At 44.3% G+C, this 27216-nt stretch overlaps 1 protein-coding gene across 1 annotated transcript in view; it reads right to left on the reverse strand.

The window, feature by feature from the left end:
• The window catches only part of arhgap10 (Rho GTPase activating protein 10), a 153857-nt gene extending 127047 nt beyond the window's left edge, over window positions 1-26810 (reverse strand). Inside the window, exons 1-3 of the mRNA XM_048606835.1 lie at window positions 26717-26810; window positions 25101-25196; window positions 12265-12326 (exon numbers count right to left, since the gene is read on the reverse strand). Coding sequence (XP_048462792.1) covers window positions 12265-12326; window positions 25101-25196; window positions 26717-26810 — 252 coding nt within the window. The remainder of the gene's footprint in view (window positions 1-12264; window positions 12327-25100; window positions 25197-26716) is intronic.
• Between the last annotated feature and the right edge of the window lie 406 nt (window positions 26811-27216).

The raw sequence follows: 27216 nt of genomic DNA on the forward strand, positions 1-27216 counted from the left end.
TTGACAAGGTAGAGAACTTGACAAGGTAGAGAACTTGACAAGGTAGATGCGGAAAGGCTGTTTCCCCTCAAGGGTGAACCTAGGTCCACAGGGCATAATCCCAGAATAAGGGGTTGCCCATTTAAGGCAGAGATGGGAAGGAATTTATTCTAACAGAGGGTAGTAAACCTGTGGAATTCTTTACCATGCACAACTGTGGAGGCTGGGTCATTATACATACACAAGGCTGAGATGGAAAAGATTTTTAATCAGCAAGGGACAAAGGGTTAAGGGATAAAGGCAAGGAAGTGGAGTTGAGGATGATCATATAAGCCATGATCTCACTGAGTGATGGAGTAGCATCGATGCAAAAATAGCCTACTTCTGCTCTTAGATTTTATGGAACGTAAGTTTCCTATTTTTAATCAGTATTCAAATGTGTTAGGTGAAATGAACTCAAAGTATCAACCCAGTTCACAATGAACAAATGTTTAAACTAAAAGTGCCTCTAACTACACAGAAAAAGTGATATCTTATTCAGGAAAAGGTCGGGCATAGCTAGAAACACACCATTTATAATTGTGTAGTACTATGTGCTGTTCCAGCATGAGGATTAATGACTATAAAATACCAAAACCTCTCAGCAGTGGACAGGCTCAATTATCTCGGTCACAACACTTACTCATATTGGCAACATTAATGGCCATATTCAAAAACTGTCAAAACAAGTAGCTTTTGGTAGACATCAAACATCAATATGGGAATAAAAAAGCACCAAGTCTGCTTTGGAAAGACAAAGTCTTGTCCATTTTCCTTTATACATGGGAGGTTTTGGACTTTTATGAAGATGAGATGGCAGGACAAAATACCAAACACTGAGGTACTCATGCAAAAGAGACAGGCCAAGCACCCACAGCATAATGACGCAGGCACAACATGTAGTCAGAACGTCTCACAATCACGTGCCAAAGTGAATCTTCAACAGGGAGTCTGAGTCAGAGCTAAACTACCATAGCAGCTAGAAGATATGCCACACGGACACCGTAAATGCTTCAAATCAGAATTGTGAGAGAGTCCTGGAGTTCTGGGAGATGCTTACCCCGAATTGCTCCACCTGATGTAACCAAAAATGGTACAGCCTCCTTCAAAAGCAAATGTATACAAGAAGCAGAGAGAAAACGCATGGAGAGCAAATCTAGAGGCAGCCATTCATTCAAAACTCAGTTCTCTGTGGTATCCTGTTCAATAACAGGATCATTACAGAAGGAGGCTAGCCTCAGTTGAAACTGGATCCACCACATTTTCAAACAGTGCATTCCACACCACACTTGCTGTGTGATAGAATCTTTTTCTCACATAACCCTTGCTTCATTTGTGTATTGCTTTAGATCTATGCCCACCTGGTCCTTTTATCTTTTACAAGCAGGGACAGCTTCTGCCTATCTACTCCATCCAGCCTGCTCATGATTTTACAAACTTCTATTAAATCTTCTCTCACGTTTCTTCTCTCCAAAGTGAATAGTCACAACTTCTTCAATAACTGAAATTTCTCATTCCTGGAACCATTCTTGTAAATCTCTTCTGCACTCTCTCCAATGCATTCAAATCTTTCCAATAATGGGGCCCCACAACTGTTCTACTTGAAGCAGAACTTTCTTGACACAGATGAGCCTGAGCAGTTACTTACATATCCACTAAAAACCTACCACACACCATAGGTGATGAACGTGGTCATCTTCATCTTGAATCATGAACATTTCAAACATTTTCTGTAGCTTTCCTTTTAACTTTGCCTTTTTAAAACGTGTTCTTTTCCTTTCTCATCAAAAACAACTATCTCTAAATATTCCTCACTCAATAACTCAAGAACAGTTTAAATCATATGCCATGCCCAAAAGGCTTCAACTATAGGGGAGAACAGTTAAGGAAATTTTATTTTTTTAAACATTTCTTCATGGACAAGGAGCAACAGGAGCACTCTTCTAGGATCCACAAGGAATTCTTTCCTGCCCTTGGACCTCCCTTCCTCCCCTGACTGGGATCACACGCTGACTGTCTCCCCAGCACTGACGAATGACATAGGTCTAAACCGATCGCCATTTTGTGAAGTCCCTGGCAGCAGTCTGCTGTCATACAAATTTGAGCTCCTCCCTGTCTTACCGTCCCTAGTTTGGGTGAAAGCCAGCCCTAGGATAATTAAGTCATAGTGGGTTATGCAAGCTCTCAATGCCAAGCTCCATCACACCCAGTCATGCTTTCATCATCTCCCGGAAACACCCTATTTACTCCAAGTCAAAGAGTGGACTTTTGTTCCAATGCAGATTGGGACAATAGGTAAAATGATTACAGTTTTATAATATTATCTGTTATTGAGTCTGAAACCAAACCAGCAGTGGAGTTATATTTGGGGAAAGATACAAAGGAGGAAAGTCCAACCATTGGTGAGTTTCCAGAGTCCCACACCTTTCTCTAACAGATCCTTTAAATCGTGGGATTATAAACAGCTCTGTAACTGAATAATGCAGTAATTTATGAAGTGCAAGGTACATTGGAATATTGTGTAATTGGACTTTGACATTTAAAGGATGATAATTTGAATGTCTAAACATCCTAGAGTTTGTAGGTCATACTTGACTATAAGCCCATGTTATCAGGACCACAAAGCTCAAGTGAGTCATTTTATTAATAACCAGATTTTGGTGTTGGATCCTACAGACAAACAAAACATAGAGATTGCAACAAACTGTATTTAAAGAGCTTTGATAAAAGTCCACAAAATCCAATGGATTGCCAACACATATTTTGATGAATATAAACATGCAAATCAAAGGGTCTTTTGGCACAGAGATAGTGTCTCTACTTCTGGGCCAGGAGGACTGGGTTCAAGTCTCAATGCTCCAGAGGTGTGTAATAACATATTTGGGCAGATTGATTAAAACACTGAAAACATAAATTGATTAGGTATTCACTCATAAGTCCTCATATGACAAGCAGCTGATATTATGAATGCTGTGAACACTAATTAAGCTTTAAATTCTTGTCATGCTATTTCAATTAAGATATTCAGTTATGGTTTAACCCTTGCAGTAAAATAGCAAAGAAACTGACTGGTTATTTTTGAAAAAAGGAATTCACTCGAGCATGGTCATTACTAAGAATACTCATCCACCAGACCAAGATACACGAAGTAACAGAATGTCTCTACAGAGTTTTTGAAATAGATTTTCAGAACTGAAACTTCCACTATTCCAAGCATTTTTAGAATATGGCAATTTGTACTTCAATCATTTCCTGTGAAGTCTACAGACCTGCATGGTACTCAGTCGAGCAGGTGACTAAGAAGAAAAAAAAATTGAACTTTCCAATATGATGAGGAAGGTGGCAACCATTTTGTGTGTCACTTTGTAAGTTGAAGCATTTGGCAGACTCATCTCAGAACTGCAAAAAAATTCAGTAAGACATACATACACTCAGTCACTCAGGATAATAATCATATGGAAAACCAAAATGACAGTGTTTGGTTGCTTGCACAACTTATATAATTGCATTACATAATTAGGTGGAATTCCATGAGCACTAGTTGTCTATGCTGATTCATTCATATCTAAGGTCTGTGTGTATTCTAATGAATTTGGGGGAAAAATCTCACCTTAAATGTTTCATTTACAAAATGGGTCTGGTCATTTCAGGAGTGGGGAGACTGAGTGTCAGGTGGAAATGCCTGGTCTACATGCTGACAAGCTGTTACTCAAGATTTGGTCTGGGGCTGGTTTCAAACAGACACAGTGGACATTTCAGGCTCACATAATTGAATACACTTCAGATTATGCATTAAAGTACCTCTCTCTCCACAATCCCTTTGAAAGATCATGTCTAATGAGGTGAGATATTTAGATCCAACAGAATTTGGGGAATTTGAGAGATCTGGTGACAAAGCCACACAGCAATGCAAATCATTAGGGAAATTCCCCCGATGAAATTACCCCTTCTCATAATTTTCCTGCTTAAAGCTGATTTTTCTTTCCTAACCAATGTGGGCAGCAACAATAAAACTCATCCTCATTGGGTTACTCTACAAAAACACGTTATTTCGTGCAAGTTTCACATGGGAATATTTATGGGATTCAGAAAAACACATTTGAGGATATTTCCCATGTTTAGCTAAGGTAGTTATTTTGGTAGTTGTTTAACTATTCTGTACTAAGCTTAATTCCCACAGATTTCAAGGAGTTCAACTGTTAGCAGCAGCACAAAGCTTGACTTCAATACAGTACTGCAATTTTCAGCACATTAGTTGGCTGTTGGCTTTCTTGTAGTATCAGTCAGGACTCAGTAGCACTCTGATCTATGTTACAAGATTCTGGGTTCAAGTCCTACTTCAGGGCTTGAGCTTAAAAAAAAATCAAGGCTGACACTCCAGTGCAGTACCGAGTGCTGCGTTGTCAGAAGGGATGAGATGTTAAGCCTAGGCTCCAACTGGGTGTTCAAATGAATATAAATGATCTCATGGCACAAATGCAAAAAAGAAACTGGGATTTATTCCCTCTCTGAATTGGACAGATTTTTGACTTTAAATAGAAGTCAAAGTTTATGGGTAGGCAGAATGGTGGAATTAAGGCCGCAAAGGTCAGCTATGGTTTTATTAAAAGAAGGATCCAACTGCCTACTCCTGTGACTTACTTTGTGTATTGTGACCAATATGTAGCACTCAAACATAATCATAAAACCACATTAATTGGTCATTATTACATTGCTGTTTGTTGGAGCCTGATGTGTACCAGTCATCTGTTGTATTTCCTTTCATTACAAGAATGAGTAAATTTCAAAGTTCTTGATCTGCTGTAAAACAACTTTAGATGTTGAAACGGGGTGTGTATAGCACCACAGACAGACATTCTAGTGCTTTTAAATCCTGCAGCTCAAAATAATTTTATTCAAAGTTTCAGAAAGGATGACATCAATGAAGCAGCTGGAATCTTAGTGAACAAAGTGTATCTTCTTAACCAATGAGATTAATGGCTTGAAAAACATGGAGGAAAAATGGCAAAGGGCTGAAAGAATGTCCCATCATATATAGAAAGAGAAGTAAAGGGAAGGCAGACAAAAATGGAAGTAAACAAGCAAAGGATAACAGAAAAGAAATTTATTACATGTTAAATTATAAAAATGTCCAAATAATAATTTACTACCTAAAAGGATGAGGCACCCTAATTGATATTTTTCTCTTGCTGGGCCAGAGAAGTTGATTGGCATTGCAGGAAAAACAATTACCTCATTTAAAGTAATTTTATACTATCAATTAGCAGCTCTAACTTTGAATATTATTGAAAACAGAAAAATGCTGATAAAGCTTGTGTCTTGCACTGCTCAGGATAATCACCAGGATGTCAAATTTCAAATAATCACAACAATTTATATCACAGGAGAAAATGATACCAATTAGTTGGAAAATTGACAAATTAGCCACAGCACTGGCATGGAGAATGCAACAGGCATTTATAGGCTCAAGTTCTCAGCTAATTCAGAAAAGCTTTAAATTGTTGTGGTAAATTTCATTAGTTATTAATGTGCAAATGTAACCACGATATGGAATTGAGAGAGGTTGACAGCCTTTATTGAGAAGCAAACACTGAGTAGCATAAATTGTGCAGGAACCAGGGGTTCTCTCTAGTTTGGGCAATTTCTTTTGACAGTAATTTCTAAGTTCACAAATCATCTTAAATCTCATAAGAGACATTCTACTTGTACCAGTGTGATGTTTCAGTTTCCCCACAGTAAAGCCTCATTAATGCTCATTACACATGATTTCATGCTGTACTTACGTTGGCATGAATTGCCAACGCAAACTCTACTTGAAAATCTTACAAAGCAGAAAAATCCCATGGATTTAAGTCAAAGATCAAACTTGGTAGTTGCATGGTCATCATAACTGAAGTTAGCTTGTCATTTAGAATTTAATGCACGTCAGTGAGTTAGAACATAATCACAGAACTGTTACAGCACAAGAGCCATTTCACCACACGATATGGGCGCTGGCTCTCCAAATGAGCAGTTCATGTACCATCACTTGCCTGCTTTCTCCTGGAAACTGTGCTCACTGTACCTTTTCAAATAACCATCCAATATGTCTTTGAATGCCTTGGTTGAATATTCATCCACTACACATTTAATCTGTCCAAATCAATTGATCATTACATTAAGATGATATCTATACAGTGTCTTTCTTGGCTATTGGAATTGCCAAAGTACTTTGCAGCTAATGAAGTACTTTGGAATTTCACTCACTGTTATTATGTAGGAAACACAGCAGTCAATTTGCAGACTGCAAGTTTCCACAAACAACATGTGACAATGATTAGATCATCTATTTCACTGATCATAAAATATCATAGAATACCTATAGTGTGGAAACAGGCCCTTTGGCCCAACAAGTCCACACCGATCCTCAAAGCATCCCACTCAGACCCATCCCCCTATAACCCACCTAATCTACACATCCCTAAACACTATGGGCAATTTAGCATAGCCAATCCACCTAGCCAGCACATCTTTGGACTGTGGGAGGAAACCGGAGCACCCGGAGGAAACCCACACAGCCATAGGGAGAATGTGCAAACTCCACACAGACAGTCGCCTGAGGGTGGAATCGAACCCGGGTCCCTGGCACCGTGAGGCAGCTGTGCTAACCACTGAGCCACTGTGATGGAACACTTGGGATATTGCTTCTTTGGAATGATGCTGTGGGATCTTTTATATCCATTTAGGGTCTTGGTTTAAGTGTCCATCTGAAAGAAGGCATCTCCAACACAACACTAAAGGGTCAGTTTTGATGTTTGTGCTCACTGTCCTGCAATCAGTCTTACACCCAACGCATCATCCTCCAACACTTCCACCATCTGCAATCCAACCCCACCACCAAAGACATCTTTCCCTCCCCACCTTTATCTGCTTTCCGGAGGGACCACTCTCTCCGTGACTCCCTTGTCCGCTCCACACTCCCCTCCAGCTCCACCACACCCAGCACTTTTCCCTGCAACTGCAGGAAGTGCTACACCTGCCCCCATACCTCCTCCCTCACCCCCATCACAGGCCCTAAGAAGACTTTCCACATCAAGCAGATGTTCACCTGCACATCTGCCAATGTGGTATACTGCATCCACTGTAGCCAGTGTGGCTTCCTCTGCAATCAGGGAAACCAAGCGGAGGCTCAGGGACCGCTTTGCAGAACACCTACGCTCAGTTCACAATAAACAACTGCACCTCCCAGTCGCAAACCATTTCAGCTCCCCCTCCCATTCCTCAGACAAAATGTCCATCCTGGGCCTCCTACAGTGCCACAACAATACCACCTGAAGGTTGCAGCAACAGCAACTCATTCCACTTGGGAACCCTGCAGCCCAATGGTATCAATGTGGATTTCACAAGCTTCAAAATCTCCCCTCCCACTACCACATCCCAAAACCAGTCCAGCTCATCCCCACCTCCCTAATCTGTTCTTCCTCCTACCTCAAGCCACACCCCCATCTCCTACCAACTAACCTCATCCCACCCCCTTGACCTGTCCATCCTCCCTGGACTGACCTATCCCCTCCCTAACCCCCCCACCTACACTCACCTTTACTGGCTCCATCCCCACCTCTTCAACCTGTTTGTTTCCTCTCCTCTATCCATCTTCTATCCACCTCCCACTCTCTCCCTATTTATTTCAGAACCCCCTCCCCCTTTTCTGATGAAGGGTCTAGACCCAAAACATCAGCCTTTCTACTCCTATGATGCTGCTTGGCCTGCTGCATTCATCCAGCCCTGCATCTTGTAGTCTTACACCCATGATCATTTGACTCAATCAAGTCAACTACCAATTGAGCCACACCTGACACTTATCTGTTAACTATTAACTTGATAAAGCTGGTGGCATTAAGAAGATCCAAACTTATATTCTAAAACTCATACTGTGGAGCCAGCTGAGATTTCACATACAGTAAATTTACAGCATACATTTTACCCAGAAAGGCTAATCAATGTTGCACAGCCGCACCCACACTAATTTGGTAACCAAAATGATAGCACTGTTCACAGCAACTAAGTGAGATAATAGCTACCATAAAAGAGCAGGGAGCTGCCATATGACAACAGTTTATTGTTGTTAAATTATTTTAGGGATAAAAACCTAATGAACAGCTGTTGAAACAAAACAAAAAGTAATCCTCAAAACAACCAGAACGCAATAGGCCATGCAATGAGATATTTTAGAGATGCTTTATTTAAAAGGAGCTGTCCTGTAATTTTAAATAATATTTCTGCCCTTTATAGCTGAGCTCCACTAAGTTTGTTTAGGCTTCATCCCTTTGTTAGTTGATCTCAGCCAGCGAGACACTAGAAGCAATGCAGCTCCGTAGAAGGGAGCATTTGGGGAGATTAGATCAGCCAAGGAACAGTCTGCCAAATCACAAAAGCGGATTGTAAACCCAGCGACGTAGAGGCCACTCCAAATTTCATTAAGATTAATTTCCTCTTTACCTGATATGCTCCTCTTGCTGTTGCAAGGAAACATAATATTAAATATTACCTTCCTGGCCCCTTCTTGCCCATGAGCCATCTCCTGGCGTGACTGGGACATCATCACTGTTTACCTACTCAGGCTTCAGGTTAACATTGCAGTCAAGGCCCAAAGATATTATTGAGGACATGCTCTGGATCTTTAAAAATGAAAATAAAAATACCAACATTTGATTGAAAGCGCATGTTACCATTGGGACACAGCAGGACAGAGGAGGACAAATGACTACCTTCATTTTAAATGCACCCCCCCAACAGATGCTTAAAGCACCCAAGGATTACAGGTACCAATGTAATTATGCCCCAGCAAGAATCAAATGCCTTTAGGTGCAAAATGATGGCAATGGAAAAATCACTTAAAAAAAAAAGCTGAATTGTAATTTAACTAAATCAAATGCAATCAGAATTAAGTACTACATTTAAAAGAAACACAATTATGGGAACCATTGAGGAATTAAAAAAAAGCTTCCTAGATATGATCAGAATTGCTGCTGAAATGCTTGAGATCAGTAAATAGATTACAGAAAAGAATTCAGCAAGGTCTAGATTGAACAACAAAGTTTTAGCAGAGGATAAAGTCTTCAATTAGTCTGGGAACCTATCCAGCACTGCCTAGAAAACTCTGCACCAGCTCCAAGCCAACAATGTGAAGCCAGCGGCATATTTCACAAGTTGGGACAGTTCTGAGGAAGCTCCTAAACTGGCCCAAGACACAAGTCACAATTAAAATGAACATACCACACCCATCCTACAGTAGAATATTCAAGTGGCTGAGGTGGGTAGGCCCAAGCTAGCCGATCTGTGCATGGTCAGAAGATAGAATCACAGAATTCCTTCAGTGCAGAATGAAGCCATTCAACCCATCGAGTCTGCACCAACCCTCCAACAGCATCCCACCTAGACGCAGCAGTCCCCCACCCAATCCCCATAACCTCACATTTCCCACGGCTAACCCACTTAGCCTGCACATTCCTAGACACTACAGCACAATTTAGCACGGCCAATGCAACTAACACGCACAGACTGTGAGAAGAAACCAGAGCATCCAGCAGAAACCCACGCACACATGGGGAGAAGGCCACATAAGCAGACCAAGACTGAAATCAAACCTGGGTTCCTGTGCTGTGAGGTAGCAGTGTTAACCACTGAGCCACCATGCTGCCATATAGCAGTAGGATATTGTAATTGTATTTTACTCGAAACACATCTTAACAGAAAGTACTTTGTGTCGGTGTTCACCAAAGAGAAGGAATTGTAGGAGGATGATCTCAGGTAAGGGAGTGTTGAATATCCAAGCCAGATTGCTATTAAAAAGGAAGAGGTGTTGTGCGTCTTAAGAAGTATTAAGTTAGATAATTCCACACATTCTGATAGGATCTATCTCAGAATACTGAAGGATGCAAGAGAACAAATTGCTGGAGCATTGACAGACATCTTTGTATTCTCTTTGGTCACAGGTGAGGTCCCAGAGAACTAAAGAATAGCTAATGTTGTCCCATTGTTTAAGAAGGGCAGCAGTGATAATCCAGGAAATTACAAGCCTATGAGACTCATGTCAGTGATGGGGAAATTATCGGAAAAGATTCTCCGGGATAAGATCTATACACATTTAGAAGCAAATGGAGTTATTAATGACAGCATGGTTTTGTGCAGAGGAGATCGTGCCTCACAAACTTGATCGAGTTTTTTGAGGAGGTGACAAAGATGATTGATGAGGGAAAAGCAGTTGATGTTGTCTATATTGCTTTCAGTAAAGCCTTTGACAAGGTGCCTCATGGCAGACTGGTACAAAAGGTGAAGTCACATGTTATCAGAGCTGGCAAGATGGATACAGAACTGGCTCAGTTATCGGAGAGAGCGAGAGGAGCGGTGGAAGGATGCTTTTTGGAATGGAGGGTTGTGACCAGTGGTGTTCCATAGGGATCAGTGCTAGGATCTCTGCTGTTTGTGGTCTACATAAATGATTTGGAGGAAAACATAGCCAGTCTAATTAGTAAGTTTGCCGATGATACAAAGATTGGTAGATTTGCGGATAAAGAGGAAGCCTGTCACAGGATACAGCAGGGGATAGATCAGTTGAAGGCATGGGCAGAAAAATGGCAGATGGAGTTTAATCCGGACAAATGAGGTGATGCATTCTGGAAGGTCAAGTACAGGTGGAAATTATACAGTGAATGGCAGAACCCTTAGGAGTATTGATATGCAGAGGCATCTTGGGTGTTGCAGGTCCACAGATCACTGAAAGTGGCAGCACAGGTAGATAAGGTAGTAAGAAAAGGCCTATGGTATGCTTGCCTTCATTGGAAGAGGCATTGAGTATAAGGACAGACAAATTATGTTACAGCTTTACAGAACCTTAGTTAGGCCACACTTGGAATATTGCATACAGTTCTGGTGACCACACTACCAGAAGAATGTGGATGCTTTGGAGAGGGTACAGAAAAGGTTTACCAGGGGATGTGGCCTGGTATGGGGGATTTCAGCTATGAAGAAAGGTTGGATAGACTGGGTTTATTTTAACTAGAACGCAGGAGGTTGAAGGGCGACCTGATAGAAGTCTATAATTTTGTGAATGGCATGGATAGAGTGGAAAATATGAGGCTTTTTCCCAGGGTGGAGGGGTTAATTACTAGGGGATACACGTTCAAGGTGTGGGCAGGGGCACATTTAAAGGAGATGAGCAAGGCAAATTTTTCACACAAAGGGTGATGAGTGCCTGGAATGCGCTGCCAATAGTGGTGGTGGAAGCAAACAGAATAGTAGCACCTGAATGAATACATGAATAGGAAGGGGATAGAGGGATATGGATCCTGTAAGTGAAGACAGTTTTAGTATAGAAGGGCAAAATGTGTCGGACCGGCTTGGAGGGCCGAACGGCCTATTCCTGTGCTGTATTGTTCTTTGTACTTGTGTGTTCTACTCTCCCCATTTCCTAACCCTGACTTTTCTTCTCAAAGCAGGCATATGTGCAACAATGTCTGTATGACTGTACAAACAGATCAAACTTGAGACATAAACCAAGTTAAAATTTTGACCTTTCTTCCCCTTCTGACCATAAATGTAACCTTTGTAAAAATGTGAAGTTATGAACAATTTGCCATAAATAATTGCCAAGAAACAATAAGTACACAAGTAAAACAGAATTTGCAAAGCAACAACTGTCCTAAATTCGAATGGTAGTCACAGGATGCCAATGTAACAATTAAACTGGAATCATTCAGAGGCAAGTCAACTCAGAACAACAAAATTTCATCAAGAAAATTGACAAAAAACTGTAAAGAGATGAAAAGCAGTCAAGGTTTTAAATTACCATACATTAACAGATTTTCAACAAAAAGAATTCAAACCGTAAAGCAAATCTCATTTTTGGAATCAGCTAGAAACAGAATGAAGGTCACAATGCATCTGGAGAACAACAGCTGAGTGAAAAGTTGGATGTGGGAACTGTAAAAAGCAGACTGGAACAAATGCCAGAACTTATTATGACCTTTTGCTCTAGGGGATTTAGGAAGGAAAGAGTAAGAGTATACACATAAAGAACATACTGTACATGCCAGAGCATAGTCCAATCAAATTCCTGTTGATACAAATTTCACTTTTGACAAATTGATCACTTCGGGATCCTGTGTACATGAATTAAGCAAACAGGCTAGACAGTTCCCAGACTACATAGCTGCAGCATGCCAACACAAATTCTTTCCTACGCCCTTATAACACTGTTCTACCTACCATCATTTCTCTTTGCTCCACAAGGTTATGTAAAAATGTTGCAAACTCCTGAAGTGATTCATCTGGAATAGAGAGAAAGAGGAGTCATATTGGATTTGAAACATGAACTCGGTTTTTCTGCACAGATACTGCTAGACCTGCTGAATTTCTCCTGCATTTTCTCTTTTCATATAAGAAAACCAGCATCTGCCATAATTTACTTTTATCAGAGCTTAGGCCATCTTCCTGCAATTTCACATGCTTGCATTTTGTGGATGTTGTATTGAACACATACAAAAGAATGTGAGACATGGTGTTCCCCCAACTGAGATTAAGGGGGATCTACTATGAATTATTATGCCTGCGGGCCCTTCCCCCAGACTTGTTAGCCGGTCAATCCTGCCAGTAGCAGTCGTTTATCTCAAGGAGTAAGCCATGCAGAATAAACTGCACAAGGCTGGTACGCTGAAACTGCAAATGACTCATTAAAACAAGTACTGACCCACTTGGGGATGAGTCCATTTAACAGATCAAATCCAATGTGGGCTCACCTGGTCACTAGATAACCTCAGACTGATCCCATATCCTTGTGATAGCGACAACTTATCCAAATGGCTCCTCAATCAACATTCAAAATTTACTCCTGTGTCTTTCATGGTGATGAGGAAGCAGGGTTTAATTCTGGAGATGGAGCTTGAGAAACTCCTAACACATCCACAGAAGGGAGCAGGCACACCAGTTACTCAGTCCTGACTCAGGGAGGCAGTGACAGAAAATAACAGAACAAGCAAAGACCTGTAGTTGGAATGAGTACACTTTAAATCCTTTAACAAGGAATACAAGCCTGGTCCCAGCAGCCACAGGGTAATTCCAGTTTCATTGTCAGATATTAAAACTGCTTCTGTTAAAAAGCTCATAATTGGATCTAGGAACTGAGCCAGATGTCCACTGTGAGGCGAGCTACTGCCTTCCCCAGTCCCTGCCTCTCAGTGCTCCTTTGATGGTCTAAGCTGATACTCTAAGCCATTCTGAAGAAGGGTCATTGGACCCAAAATGTTAACTCTGCTTTCTCACCACAGGTGCTGTCAGACCTGCTAAGTTTCTCCAGCAATGTCTGTTTTAGTTTCAAGCACTTGAATACTCCAGCTCAGAATAATGGAATGTATGCATCAGTTCTATTTTGTTGGTTTTCAGAGCTGGTGCGTAACTAAGTGGTCTAGGATCCAGTGGATATATAAAGGAGAATAAAGCTGGAAGATTACATGATTTTGAACAAACAGACAGACATTCTCTACAAGTTGAATCATTAATACAGTCTATAATACATTCAAAACTTATTTCTAATTCCCAAATTTAACATGTGGTAAACATGGGTAATAGACTGTGATCCAACATCCCACAGCAGACACAAAATTAGCAAAAGCAAACAAGACAAATTTCAAATTTCTTAGCAATGCCCCCAAAAGGTTCATCAAATCTTATTAAACATCGTACGGTATTACAATTCTTCATTTTTGCCAATCTGGCCTTGAAACTCCCTCTCGAGAGCCACTCTATTATAGAAGGTCTCAACAACAACTGTTCTGGTTAATCACCATCCTGTCCCAGACTTCAAAGTCTGTACTCAGTACCTATTCATGGTACCACTCCAGCTTCACCAAGCAATAATCTTTCCTTTTGCTTTTCCCTGAGCTACCACCTTGCTCAGCTGCGTCAAGCAGAAACAGTTTAAAGCTTCTCAACCCACACTGTCAGTCATACTGGCTTTTTAATGTCACCCACCTTGTTGTAAGCCACCACAACTTTCAGGACTTTTCCCAAGTCCTGAGGGCAACACATAGCTGTCCAATAACTTTAAGAACTTAGTCCGAGTTTAGCAGCACAGAGATATTTGAGTGTTCTTGGGACATAACTTGCTATGTCCCCTACACAGACCCTTTATCGTTTGTTGTGTTCCCTGCAATACAGCTAAAAATGAGCACTTTAAACAGGGAATCTAATATCTGTCTCCTTCACATACTATTGACTTCTTTTCACACTCTGTTGGTCTTCTTCAAACTCCTGACCCATGACTTTCTGAACTGTCCTGAGTGATCCATCGTAAACCTTGCAATAAGTCCCTCCTCCATTAACAGGCATAATTGAATACCATCACCGAGAAACGCTTGGAAATGCTTTTTCCATAAATGTTTCCAGTCATAGGTTGCTGGCTTGCTTAGTACAACAAAAACAAAGTAGACTAGAGTACTGAAATAACAAATTGTAGAGTTGGATGAACACAGCAGGCCAAGCAGCATCAGAGGAGTAGGAAAGCTGACGTTTTGGGCAGAGACTCTTCTTCAAAAATGGGGGAGGGGAAGGGGGTTCTGAAATAAATAGGGAGAGAGGGGGAGGTGGATAGAAGATGGATAGAGGAGAAGATAGGTGGAGAGGAGACAGACAGGTCAAAGAGGCGGGGATGGAGCCAGTAAAGGTGAGTGTAGGTGGGGAGGTAGGGAGGAGATAGGTCAGTCCAGGGAGGACGGACAGGTCAAGGGGGCGGGATGAGGCTAGTAGGTAGGGGATGGGGCGGGGGCTTGAGGTGGGAGGAGGGGATAGGTGGGAGGAAGGACAGGTTAGGGAGACGGGGGCTGGGCTGGTTTTGGGAAGTGGTAGGGGGAGGGGAGATTTTGAAGCTTGTGAAGTCCACATTGATACCATTGGGCTGCAGGTTCCCAAGCGGAATAGGAGGTGCTGTTCCAGCAACCTTCGGGTGGCATCGTTGTGGCACTGCAGGAGGCCCAGGATGGACATGTCGTCTGAGGAATGGGAGGGGGAGTTGAAATGGTTTGCGACTGGGAGGTGCAGTTGTTTAGTACTAACTGAGCAAAGCAGTCCCCGAGCCTCCGCTTGGTTTCCCCGATGTAGAGGAGGCCACAACAGGAACAGCGGATACAGTATACCACATTAGCAGATGTGCAGGTGAACATCTGCTTGATGTGGAAAGTCTTCTTAGGGCCTGGGATGGGGGTGAGGGGGGAGGTGTCGGGGCAGGTGTTGCACTTCCTGCGGTTGCAGGGAAAAGTGCCAGGTGTGGTGGGGCTGGAGGGGAGTGTGCAGCGGACAAGGGAGTCACGGAGAGAGTGGTCCCTCCAGAAAGCAGATAAGGGTGGGGAGGGAAAAATGTCTTTGGTGGTGGGGTCGGATTGCAGATGGCGGAAATGTCAGAGGATGATGCGTTGGAACCGGAGGTTGATGGGGTGGTACACGAGGACGAGGGGGATTCTGTTTTGGTTGTTATTGCAGGGAGGGGGTGTGAGGGATGAGTTGCAGGAAATGCGGGAGACACGGTCGAGGGCGTTCTCAATCACAGAGGGGGAAGTTGCGGTCCTTGAAAAACGAGGACATGAGATGTACGGGAGTGGAATGCCTCATCCTGGGAGCAGATGCGGCGGAGGTGAAGGAGTTGGGAATAGGGGATGGCATTTATGCAGGAAGGTGACTGGGAGGAGGTGTAGTCTAGGTAGTTGTGGCAGTCGGTGGTCTTGAAATGGATATCGGTTTCCAGGTGGTTGCCAGAGATGGAAACACAGAGGTCCAGGAAGGAAAGAGAGGTATCAGAGATGGTCCAGTTGAACTTAAGGTTGGGGTGGAAGGTGTTGGTGAAGCGGATGAACTATTCGAGCTCCTCGTGGGAGCATGATGCGGTGCCGATACAGTCATCAATGTAACGGAGGAAGACGTGGGGTTTAGGGCCGGTGTAGCTATGGAAGAGGGATTGTTCCATGTAACCTACAAAGAGGCAGGCATTGCTTGGGCCCATGCGGGTACCCATGGCCACCCCCTTTGTGTGTACGAAGTGGAGGAATTAAAAGAGATGTTGTTGAGGGCGAAGACGAGTTCGGCTAAGCAGATGAAGGTGTCAGTGGAGGGGGACTGGTCGGACCTGCGGAACAGGAATAAGCAGAGGACCTTTAGGCCATCTGTATGGGGAATGCAGGTATGTAGGGACTGGACGTCCATGGTAAAGACAAAGTGTTGGGGACCGGGGAATTGGAAGTTTTGGAGGAGGTGGAGGGTGTGGATGGTGTCACAGGCGTAGGTAGGGAGTTCCTGGACCAATGGGGAGAAAATGGAGTCGAGATAGGTGGAGATAAGTTCGGTGGGGCAGGAGAAGGCGGAGACAATGGGTCGACCAGGGCAGTCAGGTTTGTGGATTTTGGGAAGGAGATAGAAGCAGGCGGTGTGCGGTTGGGGAACGATGAGGTTGGAGGCTGTGGGTGGGAGGTCACCTGAGGTGATGAGTTTATGGATGGTTTGGGAGATGATGGTTTGGTGGTCAGGGGCGGGGTCATGATCAAGGGGGCGATAGGAGGTGGTGTCGGAGAGTTGGTGCCTGGCCTCAGCGATGTAGAGGTCAGTGCGTCATACTACAACTGCGCCTCCCTTGTCCGCAAGTTTTATGGTGAGTTTGGGATTGGAGCGGAGGGAGTGGAGGGCTGCATGTTCTGCGGAGGAGAGGTTGGAGTGGGTGAGAGGGGTGGAGAGTTGGAGGGCAGTTGGAGATGAAGAGGTCCAGGGAGATAAGGAGGCCTTGGGGTGGTGTCCAGGAGGAGGGGGTGTGTTGGAGGCGGGAGAAAGGGGTCAGTAGAGGGAGGGTTAGGCTCACGATTAAAGAAGTAAGTGCGGAGGCGGAGGCAGAGGCAGCGGCAGCGGAAAAACTGTTCAACGTCCAAGCGTGAGCGATATTCGCTGATGTGTGGGTGGAGGGGGGTGGGGGACAAAAGTGAGCCCTTTACTGAGGACTGACCATTCGTCCTCAGTAAGGGGGAGGTCTGGGGGTATGGTGAAGACTCGGCAGGGCTGGGAGATATTGTCTCCTCTGGAGCTGTCGGCTGTGGAGGCGGTGGGCGGATCAACGTCGGCAGTGGGTTGGGCGACGTCGGTGTCGGTGGTGGGCGAAGCGACGTCACGTCGGCGGAGAGATGTCAGCGGCGGCAGCAGCGGTGTCAGCTGGTGCATCCTCTGTGTCTGTGGTGTTGGCCTCGGAAATGGAGGCAGTGGATCAGCAGCGGTGTCGATGGCGTTCGCTGTACCAGAAGTGGTGTACCCGGCAGCGGCAGATGTGACGTCATCCATGGGTGCTCCAAAAGTGGCCACGTGGCCGATGGCGGCAGGCACATTGTGGGGAAGGTCTTGGGTAGGGTTGGAGATTTGGGGGGTGGAGGAAGCCCGTTTTGGGTGGCAGGCACCAGTAAGTTTACTGTACTTACGGTTTTTAGTGTCCAATAAAGCTGAGTAGAATTGTGAGTTCAGGTTGTGGATCCTACGAAGAATAAAAAACAGGAGAGGTCCTTCACAGGTCTGGGAGAGGGAGGCTCTGAGCTGGGGTCGGCTTGATTGTAGTGCCAGGAGATGCCGGCGCATCACTGCGAGTATGTGTTTCAGGATTCGCAGGGAAAAACATTTTTGAAGGATCTCAATGTTCTGAATGCAGACAGTGTCGCAGTTGGGGCCAAATTGGGAAGGCCTAAATGTGGACTGTAGTCATCCCCAATGGATGCCCACCGGCACCGCCGATGCCAACTCAACTCCGCCCACTGCCGACGCACTCCACCCACCGCCGACAACATTCCGCCCACTGATGCCAACATCGCTCCGCCCACCACCGACGCCGCTCTACCCACCGCTCTGCCCACCGCCTCCACAGCCAACAGTTCCAGAGGAGACAACAGCACCCAGCCCTGCCGAGTCTTCACCATCCCCCCAGACCTCCCCCTTACTGAGGACGAACGGTCAGTCCTCAGTAAAGGGCTCACCTTTGTCCTCCTCCACCCAAACATCAATGAATACCGCTCACGCTTGGACGTTGAACAGTTTTGCCGCTGCCTCCGCCTCCGCACTTACTCCTTTAATCGTGAGCCTAACCCTCCCTCTACTGACCCCTTCTCCCACCTCCAACACACCCCCTCCTCCTGGACACCACCCCAAGGCCTCCTACCCTCCCTCGACCTCTTCATCTCCAACTGCCGTCGTGACATCAATCGCCTCAAGCTCTCCACCCACCTCACCCACTCCAACCTCTCCCCCGCAGAACATGCAGCCCTCCACTCTAACCCCAACCTCACCATAAAACCCGCGGACAAGGGAGGCACAGTTATAGTATGGCGCACTGACCTCTACATCGCTGAGGCCAGGCGCCAACTCTCCGACACCACCTCCTACCGCCCCCTTGATCATGACCCCGCCCCCGACCACCAAACCATCATCTCCCAAACCATCCACAACTTCATCACCTCAGGTGACCTCCCACCCACAGCCTCCAACCTCATCGTTCCTCAACTCCGCACCGCCCGCTTCTATCTCCTTCCCAAAATCCACAAACCTGACTGCCCTGGTCGACCCATTGTCTCCGCCTGCTCCTGTCCCACTGAACTTATCTCCACCTATCTCGACTCCATTTTCTCCTCCTTGGTCCAGGAACTCCCTACCTACGCCCGTGACACCACCCACGCCCTCCACCTCCTCCAAAACTTCCAATTCCCTGGTCCCCAGCACCTCCTCTTTACCATGGACGTCCAGTCCCCATACACCTGCATTCCTCATGCAGATGGCTTAAAAGCACTCCGCTTCTTCCTGTTCCGCAGGCCCGACCAGTCGCCCTCCACTGACACCCTCATCCTCATAGCTGAGCTCGTCCTCACCCTCAACAACGTCTCTTTCAATTCCTCCCACTTCCTACAGACAAGGGGTTGGCCATGGGTACCCGCATGGGCCCAAGCTATGCCTGCCTCTTTGAAGGTTACGTGGAACAATCCCTCTTCCGTACCTACACTGGCCCTAAACACCACCTCTTCCTCCGTTACATTGATGACTGTATCGGCGCCGCCTCGTGCTCCCATGAGGAGCTCGAACAGTTCATCCACTTCACCAACACCTTCCACCCCAACCTTAAGTTCAGCTGGATCATCTCTGATACCTCTCTCTCCTTCCTCGACCTCTGTGTTTCCATCTCTGGCAACCACCTGGAAATCAATATCCAATTCAAGCCCACCGACTCCCACAGCTACCTAGAATACACCTCCTCCCACCCACCTTCCTGCAAAAATGCCATCCCCTATTCCCAATTCCTTCGCCTCCGCCGCATCTGCTCCCAGGATGAGGCATTCCACGCCCAAACATCTCAGATGTCCTCGTTTTTCAAGGACCGCAACTTCCCCCTCTCAGTGGTCGAGAACACCCTCGACCGTGTCTCCCACATTTCCCGCACACCCCCTCCCTGCAATAACAACCAAAACAGAATCCCCCTCGTCCTCACGTACCACCCAACCAACCTCCGGATCCAACGCATCATCCTCCGACACTTCCGCCATCTGCAATCCGACCCCACCACCAAAGACATTTTTCCCTCCCCACCCTTATCTGCTTTCCGGAGGGACCACCCTCTCCGTGACTCCCTTGGCCGCTCCACACTCCCCTCCAGCCCCACCACACCAGGCACTTTTCCCTGCAACCGCAGGAAGTGCTACACCTGCCCCTACACCTCTCTCCTCACCCCCATCCCAGGCCCCAAGAAGACTTTCCACATCAAGCAGATGTTCACCTGCACATCTGCTAATGTGGTATACTGTATCCGCTGTTCCTGTTGTGGCCTCCTCTACATCGGGGAAACCAAGCGGAGGCTTGGGGACTGCTTTGCAGAACACCTACGCTCGGTTCGCACTGAACAACTGCACCTCCCATTCGCGAACCATTTCAACTCCCCCTCCCATTCCTCAGACGACATGTCCATCCTGGGCCTCCTGCAGTGCCACAACGATGCCATCTGAAAGTTGCAGGAACAGCACCTCATATTTCGCTTGGGAACCCTGCAATTGAATGGTATCAATGTGGACTTCACAAGCTTCAAAATCTCCCCTCCCCCTACCGCATCCCAAAACCAGCCCAGTTCGTCCCCACCTCCCTAACCTGTCCTTCCTCCCACGCCAAGCCCCACCCCCATCTCCTACCTACTAGCCTCATCCCGCCCCCTTGACCTGTCCGTCCTCCCTGGACTGACCTATCTCCTCCCTAACTCCCACCTGCACTTGCCTTTATTGGCTCCATCCCCGCCTCTTTGATCTATCTGTCTCCTCTCCACCTATCCTGTCCTCTATCCATCTTCTATCCGCCTCCCCCCTCTCCCTATTTATTTCAGAACCCCCTTCCCCTCCCCTATTTCTGAAGAAGGGTCTAGGCCCAAAACGTCAGCTTTCCTGCTCCTCTGATGCTGCTTGGCCTGCTGTGTTGATCCAGCTCTACACCTTGTTCTCTCTGATTCTCCAGCATCTGCAGTTCCTACTATCTCTAGACTAGACTACTGCCTCACAACCAACTCCCAGATATGAATACATGAATACATCGTACTTCTGCTTTAAAGAGTTTGTTCTGGGTCATTGTAAAGATGATGCTTTTTTATTTTTATGACTTTTTTTTAAAAACTATGGACTAAAATGATAAAGAAATGTTTTAAAACCACGGATTTACAAGTTTTGAAATGAAGGGCTTTGATACATATTGTGAACTTTGCTTGTGTAGTTGTGGGTTCCAGCAATATGCAGATGAACAGGGACTTAGGTTTGTTTACAAGTGAAGCTGATTGATGTGGGCTAGTCACCAGTTATCAATATCAAAGGTCCTCTGCCTGCCAACAGCTATGTGATTGGTAGCTGAAGAGCCTGGGTTGCAAATAAACAGAAACAAACTAGTCAGACCATAAGTGAAACCAGCAGATCTGCAGCAGCCAAAAGACCCTCTCTCAATTCTCTGCAGTAAGCCACTTTAAACCAGAAGAAAACCAGCTGATTATTACTACAGCAAATGCTGCAATTTGTGACTTTGAAGTGGATAAGTCAGAGACCTTCATTAGTGAACCAAGCATCCAGTGCCTCTTGCAAACAAACAGAAGTAGCCAGAAAAAGGAAGATCAAAGACAAACCTTTGGAACAGCAAGAACTAACAAATCCTGTGAACAAAGACTATGGAACTGTTTTCCCAGTTTTCCCTTTGCCCAGGCGTTTTTGCCCTGCTTGTTTGTCTGCATGTATGTGTAAGGAGGAGTCTATAATGAGTTAAGAGATTTAATTTGTAGAGTTTACTTAATTTAGTTTAATTGTTTACCTGTAGCTAGAATCTAATCATCTGTAATAAACAATAATTCTTATTAAATACAAAAATCTAGTCTATGCTTTCTAACTGGGTCTGAAAATCACGCAGCCTGAGGATGTTTGTGTATTTCTTCTAAAAACTTACATTTTTATGATGACACAGGGAATAGCTGGACTCAATTTCCAGCATACTACCACAGTGAGGCATTGCATTATTCTTACATTGGAGTTTACAGGGTTTTTTCCTTTAAATTTGCTCATGGGACATTGGCAATACTGGCTGGCCAGCATTTATTGCCCATCCCTAGTGCCCTGAGAAGGTGGTGGTTATCTGCCTTCTTGAACCATTGCAGTATGCCTGGTGTAGGTTGACCTGCAATGCCCTAAAGGAAGAGAACTCCAGGATTTTGACCCAGTGACAGTAAAGGAACGACAACACATTTCTAAGTCAGGACAGTGAGTACTTTGGAGGGGAACTTGCAGTCAGTGGTGTTACCATGTATCTGCTGCCCATGTCCTTCTAAATGAAAGTGGTCGTGGGTTTGGAAGGTTCCATCTTAGGATCTCTAGTGAACTTCTGCAATGTATCTTTCAAATAGTAGACACTGCTGCTAGTGAGCGTCAGTTGAGGGAGTGGATGCTAGTGGATGTGGTGCCAATCAAGCCAGCTGCTTTGCCCTGGATGGTGTCAAGCTTCAAGGTGTTGTTGGTACTGCACCCATCCAGGCAAGTGGGGAATAGTCCATCATACTCCTGATTTGTGCCTTGTAGATGGTAGACAGGCTTTAGGGAGCCAGGTGGTGAATTACTCAATGCAGTATTCCAAGCCTTCAACCTGTCCTTGTAGCCACTGTGTTTATATGGTGAGTCCAGTTGAGTTTCTTGTTGATGGTAACCCCCAGGATGTTGATATTCAGGGATTCAGTGACGGTAACACCTCTGAATGTTAAGGGGTGGTGAATATATTGTCTCTTATTGGAAATGTCATTTCATGCCCCACGAATGCCAGGCACATTACTTGACACCTGTCAGCCCAAGCCTGAAAACAATCCAGATCTTGTTGCATTTGAACACGGGCTGCTTCAGAATCTGAGGTGTCGCGAATGGTACTGAACACTGGGCAATCGTTGGTGAACATTCCCATTTCTGACCTTATGATGGAGAAAAGGTAATTGATGAAGCAGCTGAAGATGGTTGGACCTAACACATTACCCTGAGCAACTCCTGCACAAATGTCTTGGAGTTGAGATGACTGACCTCCAACAGTGCACGTACGAAGATGGTTGCAGAGGTATGACTCCAACTGGTAGAGAGATTGCCCCGACACTCACTAATTCTAGTTTTGTTAAGGCTCATTGATGCCACACTCAGTCAAATGTGGCCTTGATGTTAAGGGCTGTCACTCTCACCTCATCTCTTCTGTTTATTTTTTGTCTATGTTTGAACTGTCAGGAACTGATTGGCCCTGACGAACCCAAACTGGGCAGGTTGTTACTGAGCAGATGTTGTTCATAGCACTGTTGATGGCATCTTTCATCATTTTACAGATGATCAATAGGAGACTGATGGGATGGTATTTGGCTGGGTTGGATTTGTCCTGCTTTTTGTGTACAAGACATACCTGAGCATTTTCCACAATGTCAGGTAAATGCCAGTGTTGTAACTGAACTGAAACAACTTGGCTGGGGGTTAGTAAGTTCTGGAGCACAAGTTTTCAGTACAATTGCCAGAATGTTGACAGGGTCCATGGCCTTTGCAGTATTCAGTGCCTCAATGTTTCTTGATATCACGTACAGTCAATCGAATTGGCTGAACTGGTGTCTGTAACGCTGGGGACCACTGGAGGAGGCCGAGATGGATCATCCACTTGGCAGTTTTCGCTGAAGACTGCTGCAAATGCTTTGGCCTTATCTTTTTCACTAATGTATCTGGCTCTTCCGTCATTGAAAATGGGGATATTTTAGGAACCTGCTGTTTAATTGTCCACCACCATTCATGACTGAATGTGGCAGGACTGCAGAACGTAGATTGGATCCATTGGCTATAGGATCACTTAGCTCCACCTATCACTTGCTGTTTAGCATGTTTGGTAGCTTCACCAGGTTGACATCTCTTCATAGGTTCATCTGGTGCTGCTCCTACATGCCCTCCTGCACTCTCCAGTAAAAAACGTTGACCTCCTGGCTTGATGGTAATTGTTGAATGGGGGATATGCCGGGCCAGGAGGTTGCAGATTGCGCTGGAGTACAATTTAACTGGGGGAACACACCACAACCCTCTTTGAGAAAGGAAATTAGAAAACTCTTAAAAATTCTCTGCTCGAAGACAGATGAAAAATTAAATAATTCAACTCCTCTCCCCTTCCTGCATGTAGCACTTGGGCTAATAAGTTCCTGAAACAACCAGGCTAAAAATGTGTACCTCTTAATCCATTTGTTTAGTTTTAAAAAGAGATAAGATGATAATGTTAAAAAATGCAAAATACATGAAATTTTATTTTTACACAAGAAGGCTATCTGAAGTTGTAGACATGCTCGCCGAGCTGGTAGGTTTGGTTGCAAATGTTTCGTTGCCCTGCTCGGTAACATCATCAGTGCACCTCCGGTGAAGCATCGGTGTTCTGTCCTGCTTGTTATTTATAGGTTTGCTGGAGTGAGAAACTGAGAAACAGAACTGGAAGTAACACCAACCACTCCAGCAAACCGAGGCATATAAATAACAAGCGGGAGAGAACACCGACGCTTCACCGGAGGTGCACTGACTATGTTACCGAGCAGGATGACGAAACATTTGCAACCAAACCTGCCAGCTCGGCGAGCATGTCCACCACCTCATCCATAACCCAAGCTACAAATCTTCTTGAAAACTTTAAACAAGGGTAGCTTTTGATTATTTTTGCATTTATTGATTTTTGTTCAAGCAAAGACATTTAACTACAGGGATACAACATCTAGAAATTCAAAAGCAATTACATGTTGAACTGCAAGGAGTATATTAAGAGCTGGCAAACCCAATTCATATGGGGGCCATATGTAAATCAATTCCATTCAGTTAAAAACTTATCAACAATCTTCTGTAAAATGATAGAATGGGACTGAACAAAATAAGTGTGAAGATCACATATTTTAGGTATGTTTAATTGTGAACTCAGTCTTATCCCAATGTAATTTTATCACTGGCTTTCAAATGCAAGTGTTCTACCTGACACCATTAAAGCTGACCTGCTAAGAATTTGTTCGTTTTGAACCTCTAAGAGAATATACTGAGTTATTACAACAACATCAAGTGTATAAACAAGTTACATGATGCAGAAGTTACTTTGCTCTCAACCTGTATTGTTGATGCATGGATACTCTTCCATAGCTGAAGAGTTATATAGATAGGCCAGAGTGTAAATATGCATATACAGAAGTAATTAAAAAGGTTAATGCTCCTAGACACTTTTAAAATGTGGTTTTGAGCTAAGACAGAACATAGGAGCAACTTCTGATCTAACCTTTAAAGCCTACAGAAGTATTTGCAAAATAGGTTTATTAAAGACAGATTTATAACCCCCCAAGTTCATAATGTTTAATACTTTTTCAAAAGGTTTCTCCAAGTGTAGTGTATTACAGCTGTCATTCACTACATTTTTAAAAGCAGGCATCATACTCAGCTGCACTGCAATTTCTGGTGTATGAAAAGCCAGAAAATGAAATTAAAATCTCCACTAAAAATAATGAGACCCCTTACCAATGCACCGCTCATCATCTGTCTCAGCATCTCCAATAAACTCAAAGGAAAATTCCCCAAGTGATCGAGCGAATTTCTGCTGTGCTGCTGAAAGTGCTGCCAAGAATAAACAAGGGAAAAATGTGAATTTATCACAGAAAAATAGATTCTTCATATTTATGTTTTTTTCAGAATTTAGAGAAAACGAATCATATAAAGTCCCCCTGAATCTCTTAGCATTCAACTGCAGGAACACTCTATGGTTATAGCTTCCACCCGTTAAGTAGTCCAGCTTTAGTAGGGTGAAAGAGAGCAATAATTTTGTACAAGATTGAACATTTATTAGGATTTTGTTCGTCTTACAGAACATGCACGTTTTCTTCGGGGAGATGCAAAACATGAGCTAGGAAATGGAGCTGTGCTCAGATGCGAGTAAGAAAACGTACATTTGTGACACCTTTCAAAATGAGATATCCTGATCACTTTGAGACATTGTCCTAAACAACTTGGAGAAATGAAATTGACTGTGGCAGTTAACCGAACAACACAGAAGAATTTCAACACAATGCAAGATATCTAATCTTGTCGACGCAGAATCAAAACATTGGAATCTGGCCCACTTTCTCTTTAAACAGAATACTGGCTGCAGCTATTTTGGGATACACAATCTTTCTTTGGGAAAGAAAACAGGTTTAAGATCTCACAACATAATTTCCTAATATGAAAATTAATTGTAAATTTCCCCAGAGCATTGAATATGAGAAGAAAAAATGCAACAAATAGCATGTGGATTATTAACCAAAGACCATGAGGGGAGACAAGGCAGGTACTAGATAGAAGAGTGAGGGGTACAGGGAGGAATGGACAGGAAGAGGGTGAGAAAGGGATAAGAGTATAGGGTGTGTAAGAAGAACAGGGGAGTAACAAAGAGGAAGAGTGGGGAATGGAGAGATGTAGAGGAAGAGTTGGGGAAGTTGAAATGAAAGGAGCAGGAGAAAGACAAACCAGGCAGAGGTAGCAGCACAGTGCTATAGAGTTTTCCCGGGAATCTGTAACATTGGCTTTGGATCTTGTGAAATCTCATGACATCAGCTTAAACATGGGCAAGGAAACCTCCTGCTGATCATCACCTACTGCTACCCTCTCAGCTGATGAATCAGTGCTTATGCACATTGATCAAGCCTTGGAGGAAGCATGGAGGATGGCTCAGAATGTCCTCTAGATGGGGGACTTCAAGGTCAACCACCATGAGTGACTCAGCAAGGTGGAGCTGGTTGGGTCCTAAAGGTCTGCGGTACGTGATAAGGTAATCAACAAGATGGAAAAACATACTTAAATTTTATCATGACCAAACTAACTTTCACAGATGCAAATATTCAAGACAGTATTGGTAAGAATGCTCACCGCATAGTCCTGTGGAGCTGAAATCCTATCTTGAACAAATGATTTTATTGTCACATGTATTTGGGAAAATTTTATCGCCATAAGCCAATGCCATTTTGTATTACAAAATAAATAAAAAGAAATTCCTTAAATAGAGCTTAATTTTCTGTTCAATTGACTGAAAAATATAAAGGCAGAAAAATAAGAAATAATATGCAACTTTACAGTCCTTCTTGAGACTGGGGTTTCTGTACGGTGTTCCGGTCTCCTGGCTGCAATGAGTTCCCATTCAGGGTCCAGCCAATGCTCCACGAGTCCCTGGCTCTGCTGCTGCCACCTCATCGACATCACTAGGAGTCCCGGTCCAGGCCCGCCAGACAGCCAAAGCTGCAGCTGCCACCTCAATCTTCATGTCGAGGATGCTATCTCAAGTTGAGAGGCATTATCACTGTACTAAATGGGCCAGACTTCAAAAACAGATCCAACAATTTAAAACTAGCAATTCATAAGGGGCTATGTGCAATCACCAGCAGCAACAGAACTGTATTCGGCTATAATCTGTAATTTTATGGCCTAGCACATCTCTCATTATTATTACCATCAAGGCTGGAGATAAATACTGGTTCAATAGAAACTGCATGAGGGCATGATAGGAGCATCACCAAACACCCCAAAAACGAGGTGCTAACTGGTGAAGCTGCAGAACAGGACTACTTGCATGCCATACAGAGGAAATAGCACACAAATAACTGGG

The sequence above is a fragment of the Rhincodon typus genome, chromosome 1 (assembly GCF_021869965.1).
Source record: "Rhincodon typus isolate 14 chromosome 1, sRhiTyp1.1, whole genome shotgun sequence".
Classification (NCBI taxonomy): Eukaryota; Metazoa; Chordata; class Chondrichthyes; order Orectolobiformes; family Rhincodontidae; genus Rhincodon; species Rhincodon typus.